The sequence below is a fragment of the Haliotis rubra genome, unplaced genomic scaffold, assembly GCF_003918875.1.
Source record: "Haliotis rubra isolate DU_JTF1 unplaced genomic scaffold, ASM391887v1 Scf74, whole genome shotgun sequence".
Taxonomy (NCBI): Eukaryota; Metazoa; Mollusca; class Gastropoda; order Lepetellida; family Haliotidae; genus Haliotis; species Haliotis rubra.
In genome coordinates, this window is record NW_025767457.1 from 2,166,622 (window position 1) to 2,180,920 (window position 14,299).

Here is a 14,299-nt window from a genome sequence, read left to right on the forward strand (position 1 = left end):
AGCCCATTTCTGGTGTTCCCCCGCCGTGATGTTGCTGGAATATTGCTAAAAGCGGCGTCAAACCAAACTCAGTCAGTCAGCCTTTAAAACAACCTGATTTTGTGAGCTTATTTAAACATCCTCTGGTTTAACTAAAAAAAGTGTTTGATGTCCTGAAATTGCATGTTTCACTATTGTGGAGCCCCCACAGCGTTCTTCATATGAGACCTCATGCAGAGCAAGCCAATATCCTTTACAAACACCACAAAGAGGACGCACGCATGACCACCCATGCTTGAACAGATACACCGATGTTTAGAAAGAAGACAAGGGGTTACATCCACTGTACCTAAGAAATATATACAATCATCTTCCTGTTCAATCTCAGATGACTAGCGTCAGTGTTGTGAAGTGGGACAAACGAGGTCTTTCAGTAGTGGATTTTGAAGGGCAGAAATTTTTGACACCCAGGTAAGATGTTCAGGTGAGGCGATCACGCTCCATAGTTTAATGGAACGAACATACATTTGACCTGATCCTGCCACCGGGGTATACGGTGAGATGGGGCAGCTGGGTCATGGATAATGTTGCAGGTACTCGCGGAGGCATGAACAAAATGTTACCTAAGATGGGGTCGGCAAACTATGATTGTTTTAGTAATAGTTTTTACGGTAGTGAACACAGGTATTATTATAGCTTCAAGTATGTTAGTTTATTTTCATGTTACCGTATTCACAAGCACGTTAACAAGGAAATAGAATACGTATTGCGACGTACTCTGTGCGTTCTTCCACGAACTAGGTAATTACTCGAGTCTGATTGGTCCGTCTGAGGTATCCAGTGTGCGAAAGTTTTACATTTTGCCAGTCAGTCGGGCTAGCTATGCCTGAAAGTTACTAGCCCACAAAATAATTGACAAACCCGAAATTTGAATGTGGAAACTAAGCAAAGGATTTTTAAAATAGTTGAGAATAAGATATTGTCGGCATGACACGGGTTTCATCGTTAAGCTGCTGATATGATGAATATTTTTATCATGCCATAATCTTGCATGATTTAAAAGTGTGTGATAACTTAACAAGTCAGAGAGAGTGATATATTTACAAAATGACCCCATGAAAATACATTAGCCAGTCGGGTCAGTGATTGCGGAATTGTGATTTACTGGCCCGATTGGAGTTTTACTAGCCACGGGCTGGCGGGCCAGTGGCTATTTCGTATCAAATCACACTGCTCCCCATCCCACCAGGTATCAAATCACAATCATGCTCCCATCCCACCATTCCCGTTCACCACGCAGCTTTATTTTGCAGTTCCAGATCAGTGGAAAGAGATCATCTCCAAGAACAAAAGGTGTGCTTTTTATTTTGTTCCCTGTGAAATTTGGTCACATGCACTCTTGGCCCACGCTAATCGGTCACTGTGATATATTGGTTACTATGTTATTTGGTCTTGTAAGTTTTGTAATTTAAGAAATGACTGTGACAGAATATATGTCGAACATATTTATTAATACATGACATTTTACATGATATTACAAATTAATAGCCAACGAGACGAGATACACCATCTGTGTCCTAAAGCGCAGTCAGATCACCAGCTTCAAGTAGGGCCTCAAAGGTGCCAAGTTCTTGTCCACCTCGATGTACCGCCTCTTTCTTGGTGGTGACCTGGCACCAGCTCGGAGCTGCAGAACAGACGACTGTGTGTATGCCTGTTCTTTCTTGAAAAAGTCTATCATCTTGAAGACGTTGGGGTGGCTCTCAATGAAAACACTGAGTTTCCTATGCCAGCCCTCGACGTGGTTTGTTGTGCTCGGCCCTTCAGTGGTGCAATGGTTCCACATTGTCTCCCGTGGTCTCCCTCCACCCAGTAAGAAGTGACGTAATCTGTGATGTTGTCAACTGACTCACTGGGTGGGGCATGCTCCATGGCATCAAACCACACGTCGCTGATGTCAGCAACAGGAACCAGGAGAAGAGCCATGGTTCTCCGCACCGGCAGCCTGACATCTGGACTGTCCTCGTATGCGTTAGCCAAACCAACTTTCTGCACATTCTTCCAGACGGCTTACGTGTAGTGAACCATGCAGGCAACCAGTTGTGCTTCAGGAAAGCTGGTAAGGAAGACATTCTGGGCGGCACACTCAAAGTCAGTAAAGATCTGACTTGGAATTAGGTTGATGGTTCTAGCTACGGCTTCAGATTTCAACAGTCTTAAGAAGCGATCATACATTGCTTGCTTCTTATTTGGCGAAGGCCATACACAAAGGGGCACGTCTTGTCCCCAACGAAAGCATGTATAGTGAATATCTGAGTCAAAAAGTGATCGACATTTGCCAAATTGCCATCACTGAACCACACTTCTGCTTCTGCCAGGTTCTCATTTGTGGCAACGATGAGGACTTTGTCGTTGTCGCCATCGAATGAAAGCAGAAATTCCTCCCCAGATGTTGTCTTGGTGTAGGAGTCTAGGAGGTCAACTGCTGATCGCTGCCGGAAGGAGGCGGTGGATCGGTAAAGTGCCACTTCTGATGCTGTTGAAGGTTGGAATCTTCTCAATAATGGCTGGATCGGTGTTGTTCGATCAGTATGATATTTGCGTCAAACATAGAAACTTTGATATACGATATGTGTTCATAGTTATATAAGAGGTTTTACCATAAGACGTTCAACATGTACAATTATCCAATATCAGCTTGACTGTAAATAACAACACCTCATAATTCTTCTTCATAAATTGAAGGTATCAGCTTTTGTTGTCGACGGACCATGACCTTCAAACTGAGGACGAACTTGTAAATAGCAATCTGTCTGTCTACAACATGGTTGTGTTCGCCACGGTCTGATGTCAATAGACCATCTTTGGTGTTGACTGTAGCATGGCAGTCTTTCTGAGCACACTTCCAGTGGATAGAAGCTGATCTCCTTGTCTTGATCTTAAATCTACAACCCCTAAATATCAAGCATTGATCTCCTCTACCATTTGGGGGGCGGTGGGGTAGCCTAGTGGTTAAAGCGTTGGCTCGTCACGCCGAATACCCGGGTTCGAATCCCAACATGGGCACAATGTGTGAAGCCCATTTCTGGTGTCCCCCGCCGTGATGTTGCTGGAATATTGCTAAAAGCGGCGTAAAACCAAAACTCAGTCAGTCAGTCAGTCTACCATTTGGCATGAAATTTGTGTCAACCTGGATGTTTGCCATGGTGGATGAATGCACAAGACCACAAATGCACATTGTACACATTATAAACATAGTTCACTTATAGACTGTAGAGTGATGTTATACTAGTAACTAATCACAATAATTGAATGTTTACTGGTGTCATATCTTGAGTCTGCAGGTGAATACTTGCCAGTCAGCTAATTAGTGATCAGTGGTCACTAATCCGCCGGCTGGCGGGACCATATCTCATGTACTGTTTTTGTTTGTACTACGTTTGTCTGTTGTTTATTTGGTTAACGCTGCACGCGGCAATGTTCCAGCTATATGACGGCCGTCTGCAAAGAAATTAGTCTGGACATGACAATCCAGAAATCAACAACATGAGCACCGATCTACGCAATTGTGATACGATGACATGTGATCATTGGCACATCTCAAACGGCACATCATATTATCAATCTCAACTCCCCGGGGATCATACAACTCTTGCAGCCACTACGCGCACCGAGTTAATGTGGCTTTCCCATCCGTACAAGGTACCCATTCACAGCTGGACTGGGACACATAGTCACAGTACTTTTTACTGCACGTTGCTGTAAACGCATCTAGGTGTTTGAACACCATGTGGCCACCATCGGGATCTTTTAAGTGCACAGGGTTGTGTACTGTACACTAGGGATTTTGACAACACTGAAAGAGTCTGCACACAAAGTTGACTCTAAGGTGTTTTACACCCGGTCACAGGTGGGCTCGATCCAGCCACCTCAAGTTCCCTGGATCGCTTGCCTTGAGCCTTAGACAGCTCGCCCACCATGTCCCACTTGGGCACATAGAGCGCAAAATTTGCCCAATACTTAATGTATAATCACCAAAGAGTCTTCGTTCTTTTTAGTCTTGGTAGATTGGAGATAAAGTTACTGAGTTAGGTCATCGTAGATTTAACCTCGCTGAATTTAACATTTGAAACTCTGTACTGTGTTGAGAAACATTACATCGGACACACGCATCTAATCCTTGTATTCTTGCAGAATGGCACTCCTTCCAGGAATCTGTCTGTTGGTGCTGGTCATCGTGGTGCCAGGGGAGTCTCAGAACGTCGTCACGTTGCCGGGGGATGTCCTCATTGGAGGGTTGTTCTCTATCCAGACAAGTGAAGACGGCCAGTGTACTGGCATCAACCGTGTGTCTGTTCAAGTTCACGAAGCCGTTCGGTGGACCCTCCAACAACTCAATCGCCAGAACTTCATCCCCGGGGTCAAGCTAGGTAGATAGGATTATATGTTCTTATTTTCTGTAGTTAAAGGAGCGGTGTTGTAGCCTAATGGTAAAAACGTGTGCTCGTCACACTAAAGTTCTGGGTTCGATTTCAAACAGGAAAACGCTTTTTCCGAGCCTCATTGTTAAGTTTTGCTAAACGTGGCATAATGCCATAATGACTCACCATGTATGTTTACAGTACATGCATGACGTTGGTGACTCCCAAATGCTTTTCAGTGACAGGTGGCCACGTTTTTATGCGATTCGGCGGTGTTCTGATGACGTTAGGACTTATTTGAAGAGCATTCGCGACGTTCTGAATGTATACAAGGTGCAGTCGAGGTACATTCGTCCTGTATTCCAACCGCAATCGAAATATTTCGATACATTTAAAGAATATTCCACCTATATTCCAGCAGCAATCGAGATACATTCAGAGTCATTCGAGACGCATTCGGGACATTCTGATAGGAGTTGAAGTGGCTTGCCTTTTCCATTCTCCCTCGAAGACGTTCAGACTATTTAGAATGCATGAGTACTTAGAATCTAGTTAGAATGCGCTTCAAGTACCGTTAAATATGTTTCCACTTCGAATGTACCCCGAAAGTTTTAAACATGTTCAAAACATCCGGGCATGTTACAATAATTGACCCGATTAGTTGGAAAGCATTCGGAATGCAGTAAGATGTTTTAGAATGCAGTTCGAATCTCCAGGAATCTCCAGGATTTTTCATCCCGACAGCATTCCGGCTCAAGTGTAAAGGGGGCATTAGGCTGAACCGTACACCCATGTCTGGTGGCTAAATATAAAACACACAGGTTAGGGTCATTCGATGGCTATATATTTAACGCTGGTACCATTGCGGATATTACATGAATCATAGGAGTATCCCACACCAGGTGATGTAGAAATGACATCACAAAGAACATGGGCTTCTCAGTTTCACTGGGCACGGTAATGTAGTAGGTATTGCCATGATCAATTTGAGTCGTTTTACAGATACCAGACCCAAAAATTAATAGTCAAGCCATTGATGAGATAACCACATGAGGTTACAATGTTGGAGAACTACCATCCTGTATCCATTTTGTCTTCGTGAACTACAAAAGGTGGTTAGTCGACTCTGTTGACATTGTTTTTTAGTACTTCCATGGACCAAATTCATAATGAGAAAACTTTGATGAGTCAAAAGCAATCGCTCCGCCTTCGAGACAGCAAAAATCAAAAATCTTTATATGGATGGATACATTGATTGATGGATGGATGGATGGGTGGATCTTGACGGCGCAGAAGCTCGCCGTTCCTCTATGGCCTCATGGATCACTCAGGTGTTTAGTGACCTGGTCTGCGAGCTGGCCATGGAAGAACGGTGGCTTTATACGCCGCCAAGGTGTTGTTCCCTGTTGCTGCTGGCAAACAACTAAGCCTACTGGACCGTCGTCCCTGTAGATCTGGCCGGATGGAGATGATGACAAGTCCCGTCTGTTGGTTACCACAAATTCCCCTCTAAACCATTATCTGACATATGGGTGCACTTCCCGAATGCGATCTGTCGCTAATCGTCAGTACAAAGCACTTTCTGCAAATCTGCCAACTAAGTAGCCCTTGTTCAGTGCCGTCTACTTCCATTTCACGGACAAAACGGTCGGCTTGAATAAACTGGGTACATATCTTCTGGTTATGGATGTCAGAATAGCCATAGAGTTGGGTACATATCTTCTGGTTATGGATGTCAGAATAGCCATAGAGTTGGGTACAGATCTTCTGGTTATGGATGTCAGAATAGCCATAGAGTTGGGTACATATCTTCTGGTTATGGATGTCAGAATAGCCATAGAGTTGGGTACATATCTTCTGGTTATGGATGTCAGAATAGCCATAGAGTTGGGTACATATCTTCTGGTTATGGATGTCAGAATAGCCATAGAGTTGGGTACATATCTTCTGGTTATGGATGTAGCCATATAGAGTTGGGTATCTATCTGGTTATGGATGTCAGAATAGCCATAGAGTTGGTCAGTACATATCTTCTGGTTATGGATGTCAGAATAGCCATAGAGTTGGTACATATCTTCTGGTTATGGATGTCAGAATAGCCATAGAGTTGGGTACATATCTTCTGGTTATGGATGTCAGAATAGCCATAGAGTTGGGTACATATCTTCTGGTTATGGATGTCAGAATAGCCATAGAGTTGGGTACATATCTTATATGGATTCTGGTTATCTTCTGGATGTCAGAATAGCCATAGAGTTGGGTACATATCTTCTGGTTATGGATGTCAGAATAGCCATAGAGTTGGGTACATATCTTCTGGTTATGGATGTCAGAATAGCCATAGAGTTGGGTACATATCTTCTGGTTATGGATGTCAGAATAGCCATAGAGTTGGGTACATATCTTCTGGTTCGTCAGAATACTTGCTGAATCTTCTGGTTATGGATGTCAAGCCATTGTTGAAATGTCAGAATAGCCATAGAGTTGGGTACATATCTTCTGGTTATGGATGTCAGAATAGCCATAGAGTTGGGTACATATCTTCTGGTTATGGATGTCAGAATAGCCATAGAGTTGGGTACATATCTTCTGGTTATGGATGTCAGAATAGCCATAGAGTTGGGTACATATCTTCTGGTTATGGATGTCAGAATAGCCATAGAGTTGAGTACAGATCTTCTGGTTATGGATGTCCAGAATAGCCATAGAGTTGTGTACATATCTTCTGGTTATGGATGTCAGAATAGCCATAGAGTTGGGTACATATCTTCTGGTTATGGATGTCAGAATAGCCATAGAGTTGGGTACATATCTTCTGGTGATGGATGTCAGAATAGCCATAGAGTTGGGTACATATCTTCTGGTTCACAAGTTATGGACACATGTTTTTCACGTATTTTATGAGGACTAATTTAAATTGATGTTAAAGGTCTAATGGCGTCCAAGACGTGCGGAGATCCAGCTCGAGCCGTGAAGAGAACCCTGGAGATGTTTAGGACATCAGAGGAAAATACCACAGCTCTTCTATTTGGTGAGCCACTCAATGATAGTAATGTACAAGGATTTGGATGGTTTTAGTATTATCAGGGCTAGAGATAGGTTAAGGGCGAACTCAAGTATATTTATCAGGGTTTTTTCTATTATTTATCTATGTTAAAAACATACTCATTGCTGTTATGTCTTTCGCCCACTGTAGTCTAATAATTGATAATTGAGACTGTTATTCTTGGGGTTGACGTTCTCTATTCAAATATGCATTTTCGTGTATTTCTAATGCTGATTTTGTGTTTCAAACGCTACATCGTTCGAAGGAACCTTACGGGAGATAACGAAGGCGTTTGAAGATATGATATTAAGCTTTCCATCCTATTTCCAGGTGTTCTTGGCCCAGAAAGCACATCAGAAACTCAACCAGTGTCACGTCTGCTTAGCTCACTTCCGGTAGAGGATCGTCTGCTACAGATCAGCTACTCCGCCACAGCCGCCAGTCTCACAGATAAAACTGTCTACAAAAATCTGTACCGTGTCATAGCGGCAGACAATGTCCAAGTGGAGGTAGGGAAAGGCTTTCTGAGTATTTATATGCTAATGAAACACTCCATCCACGTCTCTTCTTTGCTGTAGCCCTCTGTATCCTCTGAATATTGATCATATATCTGTTGGCCCAGTCAATGCTGCTCCAGATTATTAAACATAAAACTTCACCGCCAGAGATGAGATGAAACGTATATGAATGTTTCTCTGATAATCAGACAGGTGGAGGTCAGATGGGGCACTCTTCTAACACATAACGCCATTATGTATGATATACTGGCCTTGGTCTTTTTTAAGATAAAAATTGCATTTCATGGGTCGATGAATTCACCAGCCAAACCTATCCAGTTAAATATTTGAGTTCTTTAAATAGAAATTACACATTGGAAGAACACGAAGACGTGACGTTTGTATGTAAATTCTAACGACGTTTCATGACTTTGTGTTGTTCCTTCAACAGATGAATCAGTGAGATCTTCATGTGTGAGCTCTTAAAGTTTATGGAGGTTGTTCATGTTCTTATATCTCTTTCAAAAGGAAACAAAATTGATGCAGTGAATTCCAAAACTCTCATTCACAAATCATATGTATGGGAATGACACAAAATGTTTGAGAATGTCAGGTCCTATCGAATGTCAAGGTCACAAAAGAGTTTCACGTCTTCATCTGAAAAACAAGGAACCAGACGAATGTATAGCGAGTGTTAGTGTTGAATAAGAAATTGGTATTTGACTGTCGGTGACAGAAGGTAGATTTAAAGACTATGAAGTGACACTAGCAAAACAATAGTCAGAGGAGTAGATTGGGATATAAACATATGCACATTAGAATTATTCGGACGACATATTTGCATATACATTTTTTCTCAAAATTACATGTTTTCATTCCAGGTCATGCTGCAGCTCATTCAACAGTTGAAATGGAATTACGTTGCCATTGGCTACGAGAATGAGTCCTATAGCATTGAAGGTGCAACAGCTTTGAAAGAGGAGTCTGAACGTCGGGAAATCTGCATTCCACTGTTTGAAATGATCACCACTACAATCAGTATTGCTTCACTGCGAGAAAAGCTAGACATTAAGTCAAGCCCAGTTTCGGGAATGGTGTTCTTCGGGAGAGGACGAACTGTGACTCGAGTGTTAGAGTACTTTGATGAGCATCTATACATGGAACAGTTCCAGTTGATTGTGTCTGAGGCGGTAGCGCTGGAACCATCCTATCTACAGAACGGACAGAATGATGTGTTTGATAGAGCAAAGGGACTTCTTGTACCTACACCTGTGTATGAACCAATATCTGAATTTACCTCTTACTGGAACTTTCTGTTTGAAAATGCAACAACATTCCGCGAAGAAGCACAGACAAATCGTTGGTTATCCCTTTACTTCCAGTCTTTGACTGGTTGTGATCTACTTCCAGGAACCGACATTACCAAGTGCTGGAGTGACTCGTCGAAGAGCTACAAAATCACACAACAACCTCTCTTCATTTCCTATGCAGTTCTGGCCACTGGTGTGGTGGCACAGGCCTTAAAGAACGTCATCAGTCGGACATGTGGTGCAGGGAATACACTATGCAATGCCATGAGAGACGTATCACAGGAAACATTAATTGCAGAAATCGAAAAGCTCAGATTGGAACCCTCAGATCTGATGACTAGTTTATTCCCATGGACAGGAAACATTTCCTTCATCAAAGGCGAGATACACCTGCAGGCTGAGAAGAGCTTGTACGAAGTTTATAACTACAAGAGGAATGATACAGAATTTAACTTTCATAAGGTAGGTCATTATTGATGAACAGAATAATAATTCTCATTATATGGCTGACAGTTTATTGCTATACTAATGTCATAAAACTGTATTAGCATAAGGTTTCAAATTGTACAAAAATATATAATGAATAGAATATTAAATCTTGTTTTCTGACTATATCCTTCATTTTGTTCTGAAGTTGTTATCTTAAGTTGGGTTACAAAACATACGTCTTCCTGAAATTCATGTGGATAAATACATTCAAAAAATGTCGGAGAAAAAAATAATTTCTTTTTGTATTTCAGGTTGGCTCTTATAATGGATCCCTACATTTGTCCTTTGATCAAATCCAGTCCTCTGACAAATCAGGCAATACAGGTGGCCCGGTTCCTGGTAATTGTCAGAAGGGTCACATCTGTTCAGAATGTGTTAAAGAACCCTCAGAGGAGATCATACACATTAAAGGCGACCATTATGTTGTTGCTCTTGTTCCCATTCACAACAAACAAACCGGTAGTGGAGACTCCCAAAACGTCTTTAAGTGTGGTCCCCTACGACCAGCTACAGGCGTAGACATTGCAGAGGCACTTGTATTTGCTGTAAAAGATGTGAACAGCGAAACTGGAGAATTTGCATCTGTTACTGGAAACACATCCATAGGGTTGGTTGTGTTGGACACTTGCAATAACCCTTTGATAATTCGTGATAAAATTGTCAAGTTGCATAGAGGGGAACTTCATCTTGGGGGAAGGGTCTTTAGTTCAGCGATTACTGACAAGGTAATTGGCTATATAGGGCCATTAGCAAGTTCCATCAGCATTCCACTGGCATCTACAATGGAACAGCTGGACCAATTATTTATAGCCTATGCATCCACTAGCTCCAAGTTAAAAGACAGGAAAACATACCCAACTTTCATGAGAACAGCATCCTCGCTTGATGACCAAGTGCAACCAATGATGAAAGTAGCCAAGAAGGTCGGAGCCAGCTACATCCAAGTTTTGTACACTGATGAGGCATATGGCCAGTCTGGTCGGGATTCTGTCCTCGAAGGGGCCAAGAAGGCAGGGGTTTGTGTTGCCCAAAGCGTACCAGTAGAAGAAGACATTGATCCAAAAGAATATGTGGGCATCGTGTATAAACTGAGACAGTTTAGGGCAGCCAAAATGGTGATTGTATTCTCTCGATCACACACTACACCAGCTCTGATGAAAGCTCTCAGTGAAGAGATTGAACTGGGAGAATTTATTTTCTTTGGATCTGGAGAGGGCTGGGCAAGACGGACCAACGTCATTAAAGGCAACTACAACCTCAAAGGAAGCTTCACCATGGCTCAGGATCTCCCAGTTGACCCAAACTTTGAGCAGTATTTTCGCAACATCAGCAGTTCTTCTGATGAAAACCCATGGCTCAGACCGTTTTTGGAGAAAAGTGCCAACTGTTACTTCCCAGACAGTTTTCTGAAAAAGGACAGACAGGAATGTACTGCCTCACTACTCTCGAGTCACCATCAGATTGACACGTGGGTCCCATTCGCTACCACTGCCCTGTATGCCTTGGTTCGAGGTTTCAGAAGCAGCCTTCTAAATGTATGTTGGGGGGCTGCCACAAAGTGTCGAGAATACTCAACCACTGAGCTGATCCGCTACACCAAAGATGTTGAGCTGGACGTCTTCAGGGACGGCAAACAACATCGTGTATTTGATGAGGATGGGAATGGCGCAAGTGGCTTTGTTATCTATCAGATAGTAGGAGCCATCGGATCCAATGACCTGGAATACAAAGAAGTGAATTTTCATTTTATATAATCCAGAAAGCGAAATTGATTATATGGAATTCATTCTAATTGTGCTATTGTGTTTTAACTGTCACAATCAATAATTGACATTTCAGTCAAATAGAGAGTTGTGAAATATGCTTGACAAAGAATTACCACTTCAACACGTATTGCTTGCTCCTGGATTTATCTTTCAGTCGGGACGGCGAAGTAGACTCGTCACGCCGAAGACCAATGTTCGATTCCCCACAGGGGTACAATGTGTGAAGACTATTTCTGATGTCCCCGCCGTGATATTGCTGGAATATTGCTGGAATTTAAGCGGCGTCAGTCATATTTACCATGATTCTGCCAAACCCTGACTGCTTGACATCAACCCCCTAGAGTATAATTCAGTAATGCTTGTTACAGTGTTTTGTGTTATCTATGTTTCAAGATGTGAAAGGGGCGATGGGGTAGCCCAGTGGTTAAAGCGTTCGCTTGTCACGCAGAAGGTCAGGGTTCCATTCCCCACATGGGTACATTTCTGGTGAAGCCCCATTTCTGGTGTCCCCGCCGTGATATTGCTAGAATATTGCTAAAAGCGGCGTAAAAGCCAACTCACTCACTCACTCACTCAAGATGTGTCTAAAGATCACCTTTTAAACGATCACTCACAGGTGGGCAGAGCTACTGGCGACTCACTAGCATTCAATATGGAAGGTCTGGAACCCAAAGTGACGTACAGTGCCGAGTGCCCCAGTCAGTATGAGTGCGACAGATGTGTGTATGAAGAACAGGAAACTACGTAAGTCTGTGGTGTCCATTACACCGCAAAGAGCAACAAATAAGTTGACACGCGTGAAGATTCAGGTTAGAAATGGTCTTCAGCAACCCATGTTTGTCATAAAAGGCGACCAACGTGATCGGGTGGTCAGGCTAGCTGAATTGGTTCACACATGTCATCGTATCCCAATTGCGTAGATCATTACTCTTGTTGTTGATCACTGGATTGTCAGGTCCAAACTCGCTTATTTACAGGACGCCGCCATATAGCTGGAATATTGCCGAGTGCGGCATTAAACAACTGACCTTAGTTGGCATCCATGCATGTGTAGAACCCTTATGTGTATAACATCTAAATGTAATTCAAAGACTTCCTCTTTCCAGTTCGTCATCATTCTCTTCCCACAGAGGTTACTTGTCATATCTTCCTACGAACGTCCGTAGGAAGATATGACAAGTAACCTCTGTGGGAAGAGAATGGTTCGTCATTTGCAACCATCATTGTACTAAACTATACCTGTCTAAGTCACCAGCTTGGTGCAGCATGAGCACATTTGGAAGACAACTATCGCAGAGTTTGTTGCCTGTACTTCCTTTCGTTGTTTCAGCGACAGCCCCATCCGTGACGACTTCATAGCTGCAGTTGCTGTGGAGGCAGCGATCATCCTTCTTCTCACTGTGACCGTCATCATCATGTGTATGAAATACAGAAAACTTGAAACAAGTGAGGAAATAGTGGAATATATAACGAGTGGTAGGTTTAAATAAGGATAAGCTTATGATTCATCCAAGAGATGCAACAAAGATGTCAGAGACGTTTTGAAATGAATGAATACATTGACTGATAAATGTCTTTGATTAGGACCAATCCTCCATGAACATCTATACGACCTGATTTATACACGCATAAGAACATATTCCGTGACATGCCATAATTGGACATGTGTTAAGATCCAGTTTCTTATTCGACTGTCCCCTCACTCGACAGTCTTTCTTTTCCCACTGGGGCGGTGGGTTAGGCTAGTGGTTAAAGCATTCGCTGGTTACACTGAAGAACCCGGTTTGATTCCGGACATGGGCACAACCATTTTACAGGCTTCTTCAAATCCATTTAAATAGTGGCTGTTGTTTCGTTTCAGACTACCATAAGGATCATGAATATGCATATGCAGAACCAGTCTCAAACAACAACCAACCTGGTGAGCCAGTATAACAGTTGTTGTTTTAGGGGGGTGTCGGTTTTTGGTTTGTTCTTGGGTTGTTGTTTTTTGTTTTGGGGGTTTTTTTTTGTGTGTGTTTGTGGGTAGGTGGGTGGGGGGTGTTCTTGGGCTTTTTATTGGTTCCCAAGATTACAATATCACAGATAAATATGTTTAGACCCTATTCTGAACACATTTCACGAAGTACATGCATCCAATCAACGTACGATAAATTGTACTCAATCTTCATTACAGTGATATACCTCCACCCGGTCGATGATCCAAACCGGCAGGATGACACCCGATAGCAGGGCGCGTTTGTTCATGTGTGCCACCCGGTGTCAAGTGATATGTGTACAGTACACAACTACGGACTTTCAGTGGAAGGCAGGGCACGCCTGCTTGTATGTGACACCCGGTGTCAAGCTGTCCGACTCGGAAGATGAGATGAGCTTGACGAAGAACGTGATTAAAGATGTTATGATTAAAATGCAACAACACATTCAAGCATACGATGTCTCGCACTTTGTTGTCGGGTTCGTTGTTGTTCGTATTTTGGGCTGTGTTTCCCATCGTCTTGATGTTAATTACGACGTGAAATAATGAATTGTTCATATCTCAAGTTTCCACGCCGTTGTATGTTGAATTGATGCCCTGGTTTGATAAACAATATACTCTTACCTTTGACACTCATAAAAAAACAGGCCAGTTTGATCTTTCTTCACATTAAATTAACATTTTCCCGAAGCAAAGCGACTTCTTCTAAATCATGAATTAATTTTAAAACTATTACCAAGTGATCTAAATTTTAAAATTTCACGAAACAACTTTCACAATTAGTGAGAAATATATATTTTATTTATTTATTTT

At 42.5% G+C, this 14,299-nt stretch overlaps 1 protein-coding gene across 4 annotated transcripts; it reads left to right on the plus strand.

Annotated features, from left to right (window-relative positions):
• The first annotated feature begins 309 nt into the window (after positions 1–309).
• LOC124259844 lies at positions 310–13,943 on the plus strand. Of its 4 annotated transcripts, XM_046694058.1 has the most exons (11): positions 363–450; positions 1,299–1,332; positions 4,174–4,409; positions 7,330–7,431; positions 7,777–7,955; positions 8,825–9,715; positions 9,994–11,475; positions 12,125–12,252; positions 12,839–12,984; positions 13,370–13,429; positions 13,685–13,943. In XM_046694058.1, exons 3-11 carry the CDS (start codon positions 4,175–4,177, stop codon positions 13,735–13,737), a joined length of 3,276 nt encoding a protein of 1,091 aa, XP_046550014.1. In that variant the 5' UTR covers positions 363–450; positions 1,299–1,332; position 4,174; the 3' UTR covers positions 13,738–13,943. The 4 variants fall into 4 exon arrangements, with proteins under 4 accessions (XP_046550011.1, XP_046550012.1, XP_046550014.1 ...); XM_046694055.1 differs by lacking the exon at positions 1,299–1,332 and having other exon boundaries at positions 310–450; XM_046694056.1 differs by lacking the exon at positions 1,299–1,332 and having other exon boundaries at positions 311–450; positions 12,839–12,954.
• Positions 13,944–14,299: the final 356 nt, after the last annotated feature.